This window comes from Pollicipes pollicipes, unplaced genomic scaffold, assembly GCF_011947565.3.
Source record: "Pollicipes pollicipes isolate AB1234 unplaced genomic scaffold, Ppol_2.1 Scaffold_4002;HRSCAF=4701_pilon_pilon_pilon, whole genome shotgun sequence".
NCBI lineage: Eukaryota > Metazoa > Arthropoda > Thecostraca > Pollicipedomorpha > Pollicipedidae > Pollicipes > Pollicipes pollicipes.
In genome coordinates, this window is record NW_023596420.1 from 30,028,437 (window position 1) to 30,047,971 (window position 19,535).

General features: G+C 55.7%; 1 protein-coding gene across 1 annotated transcript in view; it reads right to left on the reverse strand.

The window, feature by feature from the left end:
* LOC119094367 (uncharacterized) overlaps positions 1-18,581 on the reverse strand; it is a 31,669-nt gene extending 13,088 nt beyond the window's left edge. The window contains exons 1-2 of the mRNA XM_037217431.1: positions 18,521-18,581; positions 3,053-3,418 (exon numbers count right to left, since the gene is read on the reverse strand). Coding sequence (XP_037073326.1) covers positions 3,053-3,418; positions 18,521-18,581 — 427 coding nt within the window. The remainder of the gene's footprint in view (positions 1-3,052; positions 3,419-18,520) is intronic.
* Positions 18,582-19,535: the final 954 nt, after the last annotated feature.

Below are 19,535 nucleotides of genomic sequence, written 5' to 3' on the forward strand. Positions count from 1 at the left end.
TCTTCAGACACATTGAAGCTTGACCGGATGTTTAATTATAGTTTAAGATCGAGGTTGCGATCATGGAAAGTTTTAAATTACATTCATAGGCGCTGCGACGCCATGGATTATTCAATGACAGCTCTAAGGTCTGAGCGACAATGACGAACGCAGAGCATGTATGAACAGCAATAATGTTCCAAATGCTTGCAAAATGGAAATGGATTAAGAAAGCCAAAGGGTACGACAGGTGAGCAGAGTGACACCGAGCAATTAGACTAGCTCAGAAGGTTGACTGCACCAGATTTCTGGGCCGTCCCTGAGATGCCAAAACGTCATGTGGCGTCCGAGCAATGCTGTCGCCCTCGCCGACGCCAAACGGTGCTGTCAAGAGCCGTGGCCAGGCGCCAGCGGGGCCAGCAGGCACATCCCGCCCCATCGACTGCACCAGCGGGCCGCCGAAAGTGACATTTTACTGCGCGAGCCTTGCCAGGCGCGCCGCGGCGACCCCCATCACCCGCCCGCTCTGCAGTCTGGCGGCTCGACACGACGGAGAAATCCGCCGGGGGGCGCGCGGCGCCCGCCGCCGCATCGCGGCCGCGCTTGCCGCGCCGCGCCGGAGTGCAGACACCGGCCGCGCGTGCCCCGGCCCGCCCCAAATTACACGGCCGTAATTGGCGAATGACTCGTGTGATCGGCATCTGCAGTGGGCCGGCGCGCCGCCGGCAGTCGCCAGCGTCTTGAAAGCCAGAGCCCCGGTGGAGCAATCCATTAGCGGCGCGCGCCGCGCGGGCCGGCGCAGGTGAGCGGCGGGCAGGGTCGTGTGGCGACGCGCGGCCCCGCCGGCTCGTGCCCTGCCCGCGCGCTGACGTGCGCCCAGCTCGTAATTAATGACGGCGCAGTTCAGTGCGAAAGTGAAATGTGGCCCATTGGCACGGCACCCTGGCAATCGACAGGTCGGTGGCAGCCAGCTCCAGTCGGTAATTTCAGCCTTTGATGAATAAAACAAGTTGCAAACAAGGTGGCCCGTAACGTTTGATTACAAGGAAGCTCAGTGTCGTTAGTCACTGATATGATATGCAGTCAAGGCTTAATCAACAGGCGAGTGCTCAGGGCATCGAAAAGACGGATGTTCATTAGGTGCGCTCATTGTATGCATAGTCCTTTAACAGTTGTCTCGAGGGAGACGATGAATGTACTCGAACTTCGTTATGAATGCCACGGCAGATCGTTCTCATAACAGAATACATTCTTGCCTCGGACGAACTCGTGGCAAACCTCATATCGCGAGCATAAAAAACTCGATCAAAGCCACGGTCGTATTAAATGTATTTGAACAACCGATGGCTATGTTTTAGGTGCGCAGTCACAATCTTGTCACAAATTCCTCCGAGCAGCCAATCTACGAGAGGCTTTCGATCACGATCGGTAGTAAAACTTCCTAGTGACATGCGATTCGAGTTAATATCCGACGTTATCGAAGCCGTCCAGCGCCGGCTAATAGCACACCGAGAGGTCCGCATCATATTTTGATAATAAAACAAAGAATATGTGGTAGTTGGAAATTGAATACGCTCGCTACAGTCAGATTGTCCCGCCCGCCATCTCGCCTTGATACCGGCTGCTCCCCCTCCCCCTCCCCCTCAAAAGGCCGCGGTGTCGAGAGCAGTTCCGCTACCTAAAATCTCAGGTCAAAAGTTCAGTCGGAGTGCGAGTTCAGCGAGAAGATGACTGAATGAGCTCTCGCGTGCCGACCGCAGCACAGCCAGAATGTCCCCGGAAGTACGCTGGTGGGCGGGCCCCTCGCACTGGAGTCTGTCGTCGACCGTCTACGGTCTGACGGAGATGGATGGCCGCCAGCGGCGGTCGAGCCGCGGTGATGATGTGACCCGGAGCAGCGCACCTCCCCCACAACAGACCGACTGCCACTGAGGTGCCGGAGAGAGGTGGCCTCGCCGTCGTAAGTCCGGGAGCGACAGGTTTTCGCCGAGGTGTCAGGAGAGTCCGGTCCCAGCGTGGCGTCGGGAGAGGGAGGCCACCTCAGCGGAAGTAGCGGGAAAGCCTGGCGGTCTAAAAACACAGTCGAGAAGTTTACGTTTTCCAGCAGTGGACAGGAAATAACAAACACTGAATCCTCTCTAGAGAGCATCACAAACCGATTTTGAGCTACCATCTCCTCCAAGGTCAGTCAGGAAGTCCGTCGGTGAGTTGTCTTCCCGCCTCTGGTATTAAGGCAAAAGTTACGAGACGCGACCGATAGGCGGAGCGTTTCAGGTAAGCACAGCCTTCGAGCTAACTCCTTGGCGCTTCAACAAGGACCCTCAGATGAACCGCTACACCTCCGGGGATTCTCGGCCGGGACAATCGAACTCCTGCGACGTCTACCGGTCACATCATGACATCTCAGTAATGAAAAGCCTGTACGGGACCAAACTTCTCAAACTCGCGCTCGAAATGATGACCCAGTTACGCAGAACCCTTCCCCGGAGGTCTGCGAGGCGCTGCCTGGCCGCTGACCTCACCGACCGCGAGCCCCAGCTGTACCCAGCGCCCACCCGAGTTGGCAGCGCTGCCCTCTTGGCAGGGGTGCTCGTCCTCGGGCGGCCCGCTTGTTGGGCGCCGTGTGGCCCTGCTATTATTAAACCCGGGTGTCCGACGACCGCACTGCCGCGAACGCCGACGACTCGCGTTCGTGGAAGGGGCGTCGACTCGCTGATTCTGCCCCGTGCCGAGTGGCCGAGTCCCCCGCCGACTACCAGAGCGAGCCGGCCGACAGACAGCACTGCTGGAAGACGTGCTCGCCACCAGCCTCCTAAGTCGCCGCCGCCCTCCGCAAATGATGAATCATGGCCGCGCGCGCCGTAATGAATCATTGTTATCGCTGCCACCTGCTCGGCGCCCGTGAGGGAGAGCCCACGCCGCTGCCTTATCACGTCTCGGACCCGGTACCCCAGCGAATCCTGTGGAATTTCGGAGGCAGGCGGACAAAGGGTGCACCCCTGACCCCGCGTCTCCCGAGGGACTCCCAAGCCGTGCACCGATCCCGCGTGGCCGGCGCTTGGCAGCTACTCACCGTAAACGATCATCTTCTTGGCCTCGGTGACGACGCCCGAGTTGGTCATGACCCTGCAGATGTAGGTGCCGCTGAGGTCGACGGTGGGGTTGGAGACGCTGAGCGCGCGGTGCTTCTTCAGCAGTTCGGGCGACGCCACGTGACCTAGGTGCAGCCTGCCCTTGAGCACGCCAGACCCAGCCGGCTCCAGGCCCAGGCCCCACTGGTACACCTGATGGTTCTCGTCGCCGAAGTACCACTTAACGAGCAGCAGGTTGACGCCGTCGTCGGGCAGGTCGTACACGCAGTCGAGGATGGCCGTCGAGTTGGTGTTGTGTTCCACCACTTCAGGCACACGCAGCTCCGTGATGTTCACGCTCTCTGAAACTGAGCCCACCGCACTCAGCTGAGGTACACTGACACGGCTTGGCAGAACGCAGAATCGATGGAGGGGGGGGGGGGGGGGGGGTCGTCGCGAGCATAGCCGCGGAATTATTAACACCGGCCCCATACGTCCTGTCGGCAAATGTGCTGTGCTAGATCAGTTCGCTGCAGCTGCAGTGCGTACTACAAAGAATCCATGAATACATAAATACGAGACCGAATTCAGACGCCGTGCGAAGGGTGATACAGTCGGAGTTCAGCTACCTGCAATTCCCACTGGAGCTATTTGGACCCGTAACCAGGAAGTTTTGTGATCCCGCCAGGGGTTGCAGCTCTCCCTCAGGAATTTCGGTGAAGGTCAGGGGTCAGCACCAGCACCACCCTGTATGGCGGAAGTCTGCAGGACACGGATTTAAAGGTCAAAAGGCGCGAGGCGCATCTTAGTATCACGCCCCAGGCGGCGGATGCCCGCGGGCAATTTCGACGCGGCGCACGGGCGGTAATGACCATTGGACGAAGCACGTGCGACGCCGCACTGCCGGTGGCGCGTCAGGCACGCGGGCACGCTCCGCTCCGAGCCGTGCCGGCGTCCGGCGAGGCCACTTGCCCGGGTCCCGGCCGGCCGTGGGCGGCGGGACGCCGGTCAAGGAGTCGGCGCCGTTATCCTTTGCTGCAGATCCGATGTCCTTGCAGCACTGTCTCCGGGTTTGGTCGATGCCGGCCGGGAATGGTTTTGGCGCGCGCAGCGCTGCTGTCCAGATACCCGCCATCAGACGAATAGTGCACGAGGTTTGGCGTGTTCGGTGTTGTAGCTTAGCTCGGTGAAGCAGCCCGCATCATTTCTACGACGACCGTTTATGACAGTGCGTCGCATGAAATGCCCAGACACCACTGCATCCCCCGCCTCCCAAAACACGCTGTTGCCCCATTCCAGTGTTGGCACCAACTTGAGACAGACTCTGAGCAAGATGGGGCCAAGATGCCTCGTGCGATGTTGTTGAGCGCCAGAGGGCGACCGCCGCCGCACAACGGACAAAAACCGGACAAAAACCGAGACCGCGCCGGACAGTGTAGTTCCCAGCGGAGCCCGACCTGTCCTCGTCTCTGTTCCGCACTTCACAGCCGCCGGGAATCGTTTGTCAGCGTGGCCGCCCCCCGGGCGCCTCGCCGAGATTATCTGCCGGAGCTGTGAGACGGTGACGGACGGCGGGGCTGGCGAGGCGCGGCCGGCGGCGCGGCAGGTCCCTCATCAGGTCCCTCATCAGGTCCCTCATCACGTCGGCACATGCGGCCGCGCTGTCGGGCGCTAATTGATTTTCCCGGGCCGCTCGGTTCGCGATTAAACTGTGGCAGAACGGCGCAGCCCAGGCCGAGAAAAACCTGCGACCGCTCGCCGGCCTCCGAGTGGCACCGTTTTTTGCCGACGCAGTAGCCTTCCCCTCGCGGAGGCAGCGTTTAAAAAGCAGGAGAATTCTGCCCGAGTGCAGTGAGCTCGAGCCATTGTCGCTGCGCCGGGTTTCGCACCGCAGCGCCAGTGAGCGGCCGGCCTCAGGCACCCCTTCCCGGCAGGACCCCAGCCTATCTGGCGATCGGAGGTGTGAGCGGGGCTCGTACCGGAGACCCGCCGCCTGAGTAATGACAGGGACCCTCCTGAAGGAATGTCATTCCGGTCACCTGACGGGCCGAAAAACTGATGGCGAACAGTGGGAAACACGACCTGGCCCCAGAGACAGTTGATCTCGCCCTGATAGCGCGACAAAAACAAGATTAAAATGACAAATGAAGACAGTTTTGTGAGCGCGTGTTACGTCGGGCTGTTTGGTCTTGGCGGGATGGCTTTGTTATGCACACACAACAAAAAATATCTTGCAGCAAATCCGAATGAATGCGCGGCGAATGAGCGCTAAAGATTTCATTGAAATCAAACCAAATCATTCTGACTTGTTTGCAGGGCTTCCGCGCTTTGCCTGTATCCCCTGCAAAACGAATATTTTTAATATTATGTAGATTTCGAGGATTCACATGGCTGGACCGCGTGAGGTAGGACTTTACATGTTGGAACGGCCGAGGTGAACAACAAAACACTCAACAGAATTCCACCAATTCCCCCACCATAGTCACGTTCTCAACCCCAAATCCCTTCCCGCACCAGCGCCGAACGGCCACCCGTGCGCAATTACAGCACAGACCACGGCGTCGACGAAGCCCTGCTTTACGTTCGCTTTACGAGCCTGCGGGCATTGTACGTGATTGGTCAGCTGGGACTGGCGGCCTCGTGCCGGGTCGACCCCTTTGTGTCGGCCAAACGACACCGCTCTGGGGAGACAGATCGGGACGCCGGCGAGCTGGAGAAGGCCACGGATGAATAGAGCGGCGCAGTAGATGGAGAGATAAATGGAAAACAACCGGCTGGGGAAGAGACCGGAGGAAGAAGGGCGGCGGAGAAGAGGTGGCATAACAGGTGAGAGAGATAAAGAGATAATGTAGAAGAGATAAAAAGAGGGAAAGAGAAGGAGAGAGGGTGGATAAAGAGAGACAGAGAGACAGATAGGTAGAGAGGGAGAGAGAGAGAGAGAGAGAGGGAGAGGAAGAGAGAGAGAGAGAGAGGATAGGAAAGCGAACAGAGAGGCATCAGAAATGTCCCAAATATATGATTCAAAGCCATATATACGGGAATTTAAATACCTCATACGTGGAAAGATCATCAGTTATGGCAATCATCAGCCGTATCATCAATCATTCATATCAGAAACAAGATCACAAAATAATTTCAATCAGCCATGCATAATCACGACCAGGCACGCATTGAGATTAATCATCCGGCGTTAAAATAAAACGTCGGCTAATAACAAATGTCTCAGTTCTGTTCAAGCAGGCCCGATTTTCCCAGTCCATGGACAGCCAGAAGATCGTGCGTTGTTGGCTCTCCCTCCGGCTCCCGCAGAATGAAGACACGACCTGTCGCGGTCTCGAAACGTCGCTGCCTCTTGGCGATGCCAGTCCCCTGCGGTCCAGGCGCGCGCGGTGCGCCTCTGGCCGCCGCCGAGGCCGTCCGTGGACTGCTGCAATCGATCACCAGATGGAGCTGTCCGTGAGTGGCGGCTGAGCTGACCCGGCGTTGTCATTAGAGCAGCTGCCGAGCCGGGCCACGGCCGAGGTATTCGCCGCGGACAAAAGGTGCTCACCGAGCGGCCGCGTCTCGCTCAAAGGGCCCCGGCTGTTTATGTTGCGTAATTACCGCTGGAATCTCAGCGATGAGCGCTGATGAGACGGGTGAATGGACTCCAGCCGGAGATGACTGAGCTGGAGTGAAGTGGAGATGACGAGCGGCTGGCCGAATACTTCACCTCGCAGGAGCTCGCCGGCACGTGGGCGGGGTCCAGCTCGCCCCATCTGCGAGCAGCTGCCCTAGGCTGTTTTTAAAAGCACAGTGATTGATATCAAGGTTGAGTCTCGACAAGCACGACTGATTATGTTATTTCTTTAATTTGATTGAAATTAGGAGCAGAGCCGACAGACCTTTGCTAATTCGTTCCGAATTTTATTTATTATATTCATACTTTGAATCGGTGGCCAAGTTCAGGTAGCATTCGGCTGAATTGTCTCCGTATCATTTGTAAACATCAGATGTGTGTATGAGACGAGACTTATAGCGAACTACGTAATGTATCACGTCGTAGAAACTGGCTACTGCGACGAATTCAAGGATTTTGACATTGGCAGCTTCTTGACAGCGCCAGTTGGTAAATAAGCCTTTTTTGGAATGGCATGGGTTTTGTCTTTAATAGAATAACAAGCATGAAATCATGCACCAAAGTGATTCACCTCACAGCGTGTGGTTGATGGATCGTCGGGAAACTTGTCACTGTATGACAAATATAGAGTTTCACGTTTAAGAAATATGACTTTGTGACTTGTCGCTGCCGGTCAAGTAGCAAAGGAGCCAGACTAGCAAGTGGCGGTTTGTGATGAGGCTGCATGGCATGTTAAAATATGGTGGCCAACATCATCTGTTGAATTGGAATTGCAACACTGATGACAGAGAGTCTCAGTTTTCGAAACAACGTTTGCTCTTCCACTGGTCGATGCCAAACCCGCCTTGTAAAATGCTCCGACAAATTCTGAAAAATACATCAACACGACTTTGGGCGGGTATGCTCCATGACAAACGCATTTACACGTTCAGAAGTTACAGCATCTTTAACTCTTTAAAAACACACAAACGTTACCATTGGAAGTACGGAGTGAATGCTCAGAGTACCGATGAACGTTCACCGACAATGTGTTTAAACACATTGCTGTGTTTATGGGCTGGTTTTTCGATTCCACAAAGGAAAACTCCCCTGTGAGCTGTTGGTTGAAATGAATGGGTTTCCAAGGCGGTAAATATGCGGCTGCAGTTGGATGCTTTTTACGCGCTTCCCCTGCTATAGGAGCTCGCTGGACGCGGCTTATCGTGCACCTAATACCAGCCGGGTGGTGCCTTTTTATCCCAGTCATCTACCAGAACGATGATTAATTTAGGATGAACCTAAACACGTCTGACCCTTGGTGTGACCTTTTGAAGTCCATTATCCCAGCATGTAAACCTAACAGACTAATTTAATCACAATTAGCCAGCATGGATGCGCGCCTCAACAGCCGTTAACCGACCCGAATAGCATCGCACGCTCATATCGTATCCACTCTTCAGGCACGTGACAACCAATGCTGGAAGCCCACTGGCTCCAGCCGGGGCGGCCATGGTCGTCGGCACGGACGGCGGGTCTTCCAGTGCCTGGAGCCGCAGCCCGCCAATCTTTCCGTGATGGATTGCCATCGGATCGTTTTTTCACCGTTATCCAGACCCGGTGTGTCGTTTGTTTCCCGCCGGCTGGTCTCATCAAGGTAGCGGCTGTACTGTTTGACCCCCGCCCCCGGCGCGAGGCGCCTGCCCTGCAGCCGGTCCCGGCGGAGGTCACCGAGGTGGTTAGTTATCACTTAGCCTCACACCACCTCTGCACCCGCTCTGAGATTACCTAGCAGCCAGAACCCGCTCGCTCGATCGCCTCAGTATTGTAGCTGTGACGGTGGTGTAAGATGATGCAGGGGTTCGACTTCTGTGGGTCATGAGGACTTCGCGACACACTCAGCTGCTGATGCTATGTAGCGTCGCCTGCCTCTAACCCTGGCAGGAAGCACGAACATCGCGAGGAAGGCTCGATTTCGAAATATATGGAAATGCACGCATATTTTCGTTTTATATGCGTCTGCATATCCATCAATATTTTGTATACATATATATATATATATATATATATATATATATATATATATATATATATATATATATATATGTGTGTGTGTGTGGGGGTGGGTGTGGGTGTGGGTGTGGGTGTGGGTGTGGGTGTGGGTGTGGGTGTGGGTGTGTGGCTGTGTCGGTGTGTGTGTGGCTGTGGTGCTGTGTGGTGTGTGTGTGTGTGTGTGTGTGTGTGTGTGTGTGTGTGTGTGTGTGTGTGTGTGTGTGTGTGTGTGTGTGTGTTGTGTGCACGTGTGTGTGTGTGTGTGTGTGTGTGCACGTGTGTGTGGGTGTGTGTGTGTGTGCATGTGTGTGTGTGCATATATCCCGGCGAGAATAGCACCATATAGTAAATATTCTCGTTGTAGTCAGAGCTTCTGCCAAACTTTCATCCACGCTCATCACCAGTCGGCCAGGTCCAGGGTTTTCTCCAGTGATATTTTAAACTTTTGGGGAATACTTTGCGGCGCAACTGAGGCGATTGTACTATCACGGCCATTTGTTCTTGAATGGCGGAAGTTCAAGTCAGTCGGACAATGACCTTATCACCCAAAGAATCTCAATCGTGCCAGCTTTGATCAATCAGGGCTCAAGATTTCGCCAGCGGTGGCACAAGTTTACTGAGCCACAAAGAGTTGGATCGAGTAAATTTAGTCCGCCCACGCCTGATAACCAGAAACGGTTCAAACTCCACCTCGATGTACTCCAAGCGTGAACGCGCTGGACTCATCGCTGCGCTCTTTAGCGCACCGTCTGGAGATAATGGGAACAATTGTTTGATAACGGAAACAGCTGTTTGATCTCAGCAAGAAATGGGTGCGAGAAAAACTCGAGAAGGTGCGAAAACTGCGATTTTTTCACTGCGATCTTCTCCAGAGTCTCGTGATGGACAGATGAAAACAGCTGGACACCGTTCTTCAGTTGGGGACGCGACCTTTGCATTGGAAACATCCCTGTTTATCATTCAGCGGCCATGACTCCATGTCTCGCTAGTTGCTCAAGCGCGTTGATCCACGCCGGACTACTCGGTTATGTGCTGGACGGTTTCGAAAGGGCAGGAAAAGGGAAGGGTCTGAACGGCATGTGATGGATTGACTCAGCTCCGCTAGCATTGGGCTGGGCTTCATTAAGACGAATGGCGGCTGGACGGCCCGTTGTTTCAAAGTAACTGGACGTCTCTCGTGTGAAGGCGTTTGATTAGGCTGCGAGTCTGCACCAGCCGTGATGAAAATTATGCATACAACTGCGAGCTGGCTTCACTCCACTGTTCTAGGCAGCACGAGCCGAGGCCCTGTCCGTGGCGTCCATTGGCACCCGGCCGTGGCAGCCGCAGGCGCGTGTCTTGGCTCGCAGACCGGCCGGTCCTGCAGCGGTAATTGGTCAAAGCGCGGTGGACGGGAGCCGCGGTGTTGAAAGCGGTCCGGCGCGGCGGCGTCCGCTGGAGTGTCAGCCGGGCCGGGTCAGCTGCAGCAGCCCTGAAGGCGCCCCATGCCGCCTGACGACAGCACCGGCCGACCTCAGCGCGGCGAGGCGGCCGAGGGCGGTTCCAGGTACGGCTTTTCCAGGAGACGGAGGCGGCAGAATGGGGGACAGGGTGGCGCCTGAAGGCCGCATGATAGGTCACGCTCGTGCTGTTGCCGCGTCCGCAGCACGACACGGCTGGCTCGACCTGAGCGGCGCCGAGCGAGCCCAGCTAATCGGGTGTCATGCTTAATAAAGTTACGACAATGGGAAGATGGCATCCACCGGTCGGCTTTGAGAGAAAGTAATTCGGTGGTGGAATCACGACCTTTGGATATTGTTTTGTGGTCGCACCACATTCTACTGCAGCCGTCAATTCAAACAAGCTATTTGAGGTTTGATCGCAGTGACTCAGGCGTTTTGGTTGCAGTCACTTGCAGGTGCAGTCGTGCAATTATATTTGGGTCCGCTGTCAGTCAGCTGCACGTGCAAATGTAAACTGAAACCCCGGAACCCGCGGGGTCTGCAGAGCACATGGTTTCACTCAGACCACGCAGCCTTCGTAGCCAACGGAACCCACGAAGCCCATGGGGCTCAAAAAGCCCATGGACCATCGGGAACACTACAGAGAAATTTACCGGTTGAGGTCGTGGAATCCACGCAACCCATGGAGCCCAAGGCGACCACAAAACACACTGCATCCACGAGTCCATCCAACCACGAGCCTGAGGAATCAGTGGAGCCCGGCAAAACCACGAAGCCCATGTAGTCCGGGAAGCCAAGGGCGCTCATAAAACCCATGAAACCATGATGGTCGCAGAGTCCGCGGAGCCCACAAAACATTGAGTGCGGAGGCCACGGATTAGGGGCGTTCACACGCAGGGTTGTGTTTGCCAAGTCCGCCAGCTACCCGGGGGCCCCGGGTACATCAGATCGCTGCCCATTTCTTTCCAGGCTTGTTATAGGTACTACGCACCTATGTATCATACTTCAAAGCCACCGTTCAAAATTATGAAATATGAAGGAAGCTTCACACGTAGGTTTATAAACAAAGTTGCAATGACTTCAAAGGTCACGTGAGAGCAGACAAGTCACAGGGAGTACGAACATGTAATGTTCGAAATTAATTGTATCTGTCCAAAGGTTGTTAATTTCAGTGCCCATATCCGCAACCACATCAGCAACTTTTCTCAGTTCCACACTTGACCACGCCCGCAATCCATTGTGGTTGGGCGCCCAATGGGTTCACCCAGCCCGTGAAAGACTCTGCCACGCAGCCTAACTCCGTGAACCCAGCCTGCTATTGGGTTTGCGGAGCCAATAGAACCCAGCAAGCCCACGGGACCGCGGAGCCGACGCAGGCTCGAGGACCCACGAGGTTATGGGACCCTAGAGGTCACAGGTCACCGAGGTCACGGGGCCTGGTGACCCAGCTGGGACGCGTTCCGTCACACCCAGCCGGCTGATAACCAATCTGGCTCGAGGACCCGCGAGGTCATGGGACCTCAGAGGTCACCAAGGTCACCGAGGTCACGGGGCCTGGCGACCCAGCTGGGACGTGTTCCGTCACACCCAGCCGGCTGATAGCCAATCGGGCAACAATCTCCGGCGAATGAAAACCGGCCGGCATCGGCATGCATAAGGCCACTGGAAGGCCCGTCACGCGCCTGCCCCGGCCGAATCGTATTGAAATCAACTCGGTCGAACGCGAGGATCCCCGAGACGTCGGGGAGGGGCGGGGGTCAGATGGATCCGAACGCGGGCCAGAACCGGGGAGGGCGTCTCTTACAGCCCAGAGGCAGGCGCCTGTCAGCTGGGGATAGAAACAGCAGAGCGGAAGGACGCTGTCAGAGACAGCTGACCAAGAGGGGTGATGGTGGAGGGAGATGGGAATCGAGGGGCGAGCTGGTGCTTTGGTAAGGCTTTTGTGGCGCCAGGATGGTTCAGAAAAGCGGTATATCGTAATACTAGTAAAAAATGGTTTCATTAATATAGCATAGCAGAAAGAAAGCAAGCAAACTCACGAGATGATAACACAGAAGGCTGGTACACAAATATTCGCACCTCTCCTGGCATCGAATGTCTTATATTTTGATTTGTGCTAAACTATAAGGCATGTTTCACATCATATCTGACATAAATCTAATATATAATATAGGCTTGTGGCGACTGGCCTGCTCCATCTGAGAGCTGCAGAGTGCGTAGAGTGACAATTTCTGGCCCACAACTGATGGCACAATCGATGAACGCTAATACCAGGCTATAAATCAGACGTGGCGGCTGCCCTCAATTAAGACAGAGAGCTGCGTGGCTGCCGGCTTCGGGAGACGAACGGCACCAGTACCCCGGCTGGCCGCCTCCGGCTCCGTACACACAAGGCCAGTCCTGTCTCCCCGCGGCAGGAGACGCTGGCCGGGTGGTGTCGTAGTTGTATGGAACAGGCGAGGATCTAATGGTGCCTATGCTGTGCCCGTTGAACAGTCTACGAAGCAGACGGAGCCAATTTAGGTCGGTGGCGGCGGCATTCCGAGATCTCCCATGCTTCGATGGCAGCGTTTGTTTCATGCTCGGGTTCAATACGCGACAGCAAGTGCAGAGCTGTGCACGCATCGTGAGATAACTCTTATCATGAACAAAGGTAACTCAAAAGGTAAAGGTAAGGTAAAAAGATAATTTTTTTAAATTTTTTAATTTTTTAAATTTATTTTTTAATAATTTCAATAATTTTTTAAAATTAAATTTACTGAGATGGAGTTTCACGCATTGTGGTGCTATTTCTACCGCACTCCTGTGATTCATTACATTGCAATATCGTGAACGCCACATTTTATGTCTTGATATAGTGGGTAAGCTTTTTAAGCAAAACAAACAAATCACGTCAAACCATTTGCTATGGTCAAAAAGCAGGAATTTTCAAAAGTGCGACACTCAACCGACAAGTGCTTACAGTTTATATTGCCGTAGGCAACGTAGTGGTTCACAGCAGTTGCACGGTGAACCAGTGAAATTACCGAGCACACACGTTGGCTGACACCGATAATACAATACGGCACCATACAAATACGATACAACAATACCAACAATACAAACGTCACCGGCTAATACGACAGCTGTGAACTGCTTCCACACGACAGCAAGCTGGGGTAAAGGCTTTGCGTTCCAACCTTCACATTGATTTCACCTAGGTATAGGTATTAGTCATGACTGGTATTGGTGGCATAGGCATTAGTCATGACTGCGTCCTGGATGTCAAAGCAGGGACGGTGTCGTGTGCATTACGGCGATTGAGTTACTCGATACGCCTGAGCGAGCGGAGCAGCACGCCATTGATTTTCACTTACAGTCATTCGCTCTGCCCGATGAGAGGGGCTTTGCCACTCATGCCTATGTCAAGGGATTGGAGACTCTTCAAGAGGCGAACAAACAAGACAGCGACGTAGAAATCCATAGATCAATACCGTAAGTGGATGACATTTAATCTGGATGAAGGCTGGCATTTTCTAGCATATTTGTTCGTGTTTGCTGAGTCCTCTGACGGGCAAATAATCACAAAGTCCCGATATTTGTTGACCCACGAGGGCAAAGATCGGTGCGATGTCAGACGCTAGTGTGTGTGCCCTGTGCGCAGAATGACTCGTGGGACCACGGAAAAATATGCAAAAAATGTGCAAATGTCAACGAAACGGGACCGTTAGCCCCCAACGGCACGACGACGTCACGCAAATGTAAATCACGTGAGCACACTTCCGGCGGTTAAGCTGTGTGCAGTGTTGGCCGCGTGCGTGGTACGCGCCAGGACGCCGTTGCGCGGGTCCGCTCAGAAGCGCCCGTGACCGAGACGAGGAACGCGAGGGTGACAGGGTGTTTTGTCCAGACCAGTCAATACCACTTCGTGTCAGTATGTCAGGGAGTATGGCCGGCCCCATAGACGGGCGGCTCAGCTGCCATTGTTTTCGCCGGCCGCCGCCCCCCCCCCCCCCCCCACCCCCCATCCACCCCCGCCCCGTCACGAGCGCGAACAGGACCGGAAACAGGTGGGGGCAGCTCAGGTGTTCAAACCGCCGCCCCCACCGCCGTCCAGGGGATAACGAGCCCCCTGCTTCGCCCGGCCCGAAAAAACGTCCCCACAGCGGCAAAACGCAGAGGCCGGCGCGGCGCGCGGGAAGTCGCCCCCGCTGGAGCGGCGCCCGGCCGGGCGGCCCCCTGTCGGCGCCACGGCGCGCCCACCGGCGTCGCTGGTGAGCGGCACGTGCCGCGCCCAGTTTGAAGGAGTCATTAGCGTGCCCGTTGGAGCCTGACGGGAACGTTACCGCCACGGCCGCAGCACGGGCTGGCGGCACGAGCGGCGACGAGCAGGGCACTCGACGCCGCCGCCGTCCCCGTTTAATCGCCCAACCACCTGGTCCCAACCGGCTTCTGTCCGAGTTTGAAAGCGACCGCGCGTGGTCACGCACGTTAAACGGCTGGCCAGGTGCGGTTGGCAATGGTTTGATGTGGCTCGGTTTGCTTCCAGTGGGATCGTCCGGCCCGGACGTGGAACCGCGTCATGGGACGCCGAAATAGACGGTTGGGAGCGCAGCTTGACCTGCGTTTAGATTGCTGGCTGTTGCTGGCAACCCGGCCAAATTCACTTTGTTCGCCTTCAAATTACCTCCATTCACATCGGCAGTCGAGGTCCGAAGAGGAAACTCCCGAAGTCGCTAATGAAAGCTTGCGACATTAATAAGTGATGGTCATGACCCCAACTCATCTCGTTAAATATGGTCGTGATTGAAGATCGCAAGCAACTTTGACAAACTTGTCGCAATATCTCTGCCCTCACATAGCACGCAACTGAGACCTCAGAGCTCACATAGTCGTCCCTTAATTAAAGCTCAACCCAAAGCAGGGAGGGCATTGTCACACACCCGCACCCCTCAGACAGCAGCCTGACCCGGCAGACCGCTGTCGCTGCCCCCTCACCTCGGCGGCGAGGTGCCGCACCCGCCGCCGCCTCGCAGCGCCGATTCCAGCGGACCGACGCCGTCCGTCAGAGTCGGCAATATTTCGCCCGTCGGCCGGCCGGCCGGTCGGCGGGCCGACAGTCGGCGAATGGAGCAATTTTCGGGCCGGCCCGACCGTTGGCCGTTTCCAGTCAATTTCGGCGGCGGCGGCACACAGTCCAGCGACGAGCCGCGTCCGCGCCGCCGGTGTAAACAGCGCCAGAACAAGCTGGCGCCCCAGCGGGGTCGGCTCCGGTGTCGGCACACCCGCACCTCGCGCGGCCCGCGGCGCCGCCAGGCGGGCGGGGGATGATCACGAAACGTGGTCCGTGTTACCAGTGCGACCGGGACGGCGGCATGAATGAGTGATTTGAAGAAGGCAAGTGCGTTGGTGTGAAATGGTGCACTACATAGACGCGCTCTTGCTCATTCCATTCCGCTGGGGAGCGTTGCGCATGACATAGGCCTATTGTGTGGGTTTCGTGCTATCTCTGATTAAAAATACGCCGAAAATGTTCTGAAGGTAACCATTCATTCACTCACTTTTCCAACCGCTAACGCTGACTACCGCATGGTACCGTCTGCGGCACGATCAGGATGGCATTATGTGACCATGAATAAGACGGAGGAAACGTGCTGGTGACGTCAGCACTGCAGATGGCAGCGGGTTGGAAACTCTTTGAATCTCATTGCCACCATTGACGTCATCGCTTTTCTACAAAGCGCCTCAGAAATACTCGCACGCGTTGCCAGACCCCTGAAAGTGACGTTGCTTGGCAGCCGCTTTGCCCCGTATGACCACCCTCGGGTGACCATTTCGGAGAGGCCGCTGCGAGCCTCTGGTGGAAGAGGCCCAGAGCGTGGTCATGATTAAAAACGTAAGCTGCGTGTGTTTGCAGTGGTGCTGCCCACTCGGCGCCAGCATTGCGATCATAACGCATGGCGATCGTAAATGACCCGAAGCATTAAGGCCCGCAATATGTCTTCTATTGCGATGGAGATCAAAGGCCTAGGCCCGCATGAGCTCCACGCTCTGCTGTACGCAAACCGGGTGTGGTAAAACATGCATGCTTAATTGATGCAATTACAAACGGCGATAAAGGGCACGGTCATATACTGATGGTATTCAGATGAGATGTACGTCGCCTATTGACGCGAGTACATACACTGGGGGATAATGTCCTGTAGACAAGAGTGATGAGCTGGATACTTCTGGCCAACGGCCGCTCTTTATGGCGCCATAACCCCTGAAGAGTGACGGCCATACTTGAAAACATGCGTCCGGCACACGTTAGGGAAATAATGGCTCAACTTTGTCCATCAGCGGCGTGTCAGACAACAAGCAGCGCTTCAACCCCGCCCGGATTCGCCGTTTTTAAAACGCGGGCGAATGGGAGGGTTTCGATGCGATCTCTCTGCAACTCGTAAAACAAGAATGGTAGAGCCATGCGAACAAAAGTATATTGGTCATGGATGAGTTTCCGGGTTGTTTACAATTTTATGTTGCTAGATCAGTAACTGTCACCACTAGCCCAGGTGAAATGTCATTTTTCCCAACATCGGACTATTTCAGTCTTAAATCAAATTATTCACCAAACCATTTAACGCCGCAGCATGAAGTTTGAACAGGCGTGCTCTTGTTTAATTCCCAGCTCATGACTTAATGTGTCCAGTATCTTGAACAAACATTGATGATGAAAGTGTGCCGTACTAAATGTAGCGGTGTTGTCCGTGATAGGCGGTTTAGTTGGCTGCCAACAGTCTCTGCGACGACACGCGCGATCCTGGGCTGCACGTAGAAAATGAACGGTGCCATCACATATAACTGACAATTTTGTTACAACAACAGTTAGCTGGTCAATCCGCTCTTACAACACGCAGTTTATTTAGATGGTCAATTTCGCTTGGCCACTGGCAGCGGCCCAAAATACGCCTTGCAGCGCCCCTGAAACATGCCTCTGTTCAGAGACTAGTAGAAAGTAGTAACTAGAAAAAGTAGAAAGATGCTTGTTGTGCATAAATACGTACAATGAGTGCCAAGATAGCACTGCAATGGCGAGGGGGATTTGCTTCGTGCTATAGAGAAATCTTGAAACACCCAGGTGGTCGTATCGAGTTCCCGCCTCACCTTTCGGGGTAGGGGGGGGGGCGGGGGGGGAGGGGGTAGTCGCGAACGCCTCTAAGTATGCCTGGTGAATATCAGAAGCATTTTTGAACGGAATTCTAAACATAATTGAGTAACATTTACATCTCGCCACCTTTACACTGTCCAGTGCTAAGCATCACGGCAATTATAATGTAATATATTCCAAGCTAACCATGCTCCAGTGGGCAAAATGACCAAGACCGTCGAAGCACCCCTAAACCCAAATATCAGTTAATCCATGGTTCAGTACAGCTCCATCCAGCTTATGTCTGCGGTCCGGATCGGGGGTCCGAGCGGGACCCCCCCTGCTCCAATGGCGCGTGGCCAGGCCGTTCGGATCGGAGGGTCCGATCGGGACCCACCCCGCTCCAATGGCGCGTGGCCAGGCCGTTCGGATCGGAGGGTCCGATCGGGACCCACCCCGCTCCAATGGCGCGTGCCCAGGCCGTCCGGATCGGAGGATCCGAGGACCCACCCCGCTCCAATGGCGCGTGCCCAGGCCGTCCGGCTGGCGGCGGTGGCGGGAGAGCACGCCCGGACGGTGTCGTGGGCTCCGCTCCGCCGGCGGGGCTGCCGACGGCTCCATTTAATTGCGGCCTCTCGGAGCGGCCGGCACACGCGGGCTAATAGATCTGGACGGGGATCTTTATGGGGAGCTGGGCCCAGGCCGGTAGAGTGCGCCGCCCTGCCGACAGAAATGGCTAGGGGCATCCGGCCGGGCGGAATCAAAATAAACAGGCCATAAAACCACGCAGCGACTGAACCGAAGCAGACGGAAATCCACGTCGGGAGACGATTTGGGATGAATCCAGACCAGGCAAGCAGATGGAGGATAGATACCTCGGAGGATGCCTCGGAGGATGAGCGTGTCCGATTCTGACGCCGTCGACCGTGACCCTGCGTGACCCTGCGGTCCAAGCCTTCGAAACCCTCCAATTGGCGGTCAGGTGGACGTCGCGGGCGGGGGAGGGGAGGGGCTCCGCGTGAGGCGTGATGACTGCCCCCGGGGCGAGTCACGCGAGTCACGAGTCACGCATACTTGGGACCATCAGTCGAGTGATGATGCCGGCGCCACGAGCTTTGGCGGCCACGGGGCACGCTGAGCGACCAGACGCGGGCTAACGCGTCGGGGAACCGTAGACAGCGACGAGAGCAAACCTGATCACCCTGTTCACACCGTTGCCGTTACATGAGGGGCTCGAACGTGACCGGACGAGGTCAGGACGCGGCCGACTTACCTTGCGCCGAGAGGAGCGCCAGCCAGGCCAGGCCGGCCGCCCACCGGGTCCACGCGGACATCGTTGCAGGGGATCTCGTCGGCCGCCGCCGGCACCCACGTTATGCGAGCGCGGCGCGCGGGCCGCCGGCGGCCGTCGTGCGCGCGCGGCGGGAAACTGGCAGAGCCATCTAGGCCACGGCCGGGGAACTAGCGTCGAGAGGCTGCGGGCAGCGCGCGACGCCAGCGCGGCGTCAGGGTCAGACCCCACCCCGGGGAGCGGAAAGCGCCCCAGCGAGGGGAGCCCGACAGCTAATCAGCGGAAATAATTTGCTGTGGGACCGGGCATTATGAGGGCTGATTAGACCTTGGAGACGCTCGCGGAAACGGTGGGAAAAGTTGGCAGACGTTTGGCGACGGCGGGGAGTTGTTCCGACTGCAGCGACCGAACTTGGCCGATATGTCAGCAATTTGTACTGGTAGAAACTTTCGAGCTGGCGGCCACGCTCAGTGGCTCTGTTGATCTTGAGCCACTAAGCCCCTGGAATGAAAATAAACGCCCCCGACACCTATCGGCTTTGAACTTTTGAGTAAGTTCCAATAACAACCGCAGTCCAGAGCTTTGCCAAGTCCGCTAATTTTGCCTGCTGCTAAGCTGGCCTGGTCAAATGGCCCGCACACTGAAAACGCCAGTTCATCCGCCGTTCGAGCATCTCGCATTTTAACCTCCATTCATAAAATGGTCGCACTTGCTTTCTTCCTTACCTGGTGCATGACGGCTGCCGGGAAAAATTATATATCCACGTTTCGCACCCAAGAGCTGCAGCGTATAAGCACCGGTGCGCACTGATTCAGCTCTGAGGAACTTAAACTTTTGTTTAAACGCTACACAAGATTCGACCAGTTTCCTTCAGATACGACCGTCGCGTTACTGCATGTGCCAGCTTATTGTCGGTTTTCAGACCTTCAGCGAGGTGCACAGTTTGGTAACAGACGAGAACGGCATTGGTATCCAGGGAGTCGTCCCGGGCCGCTGA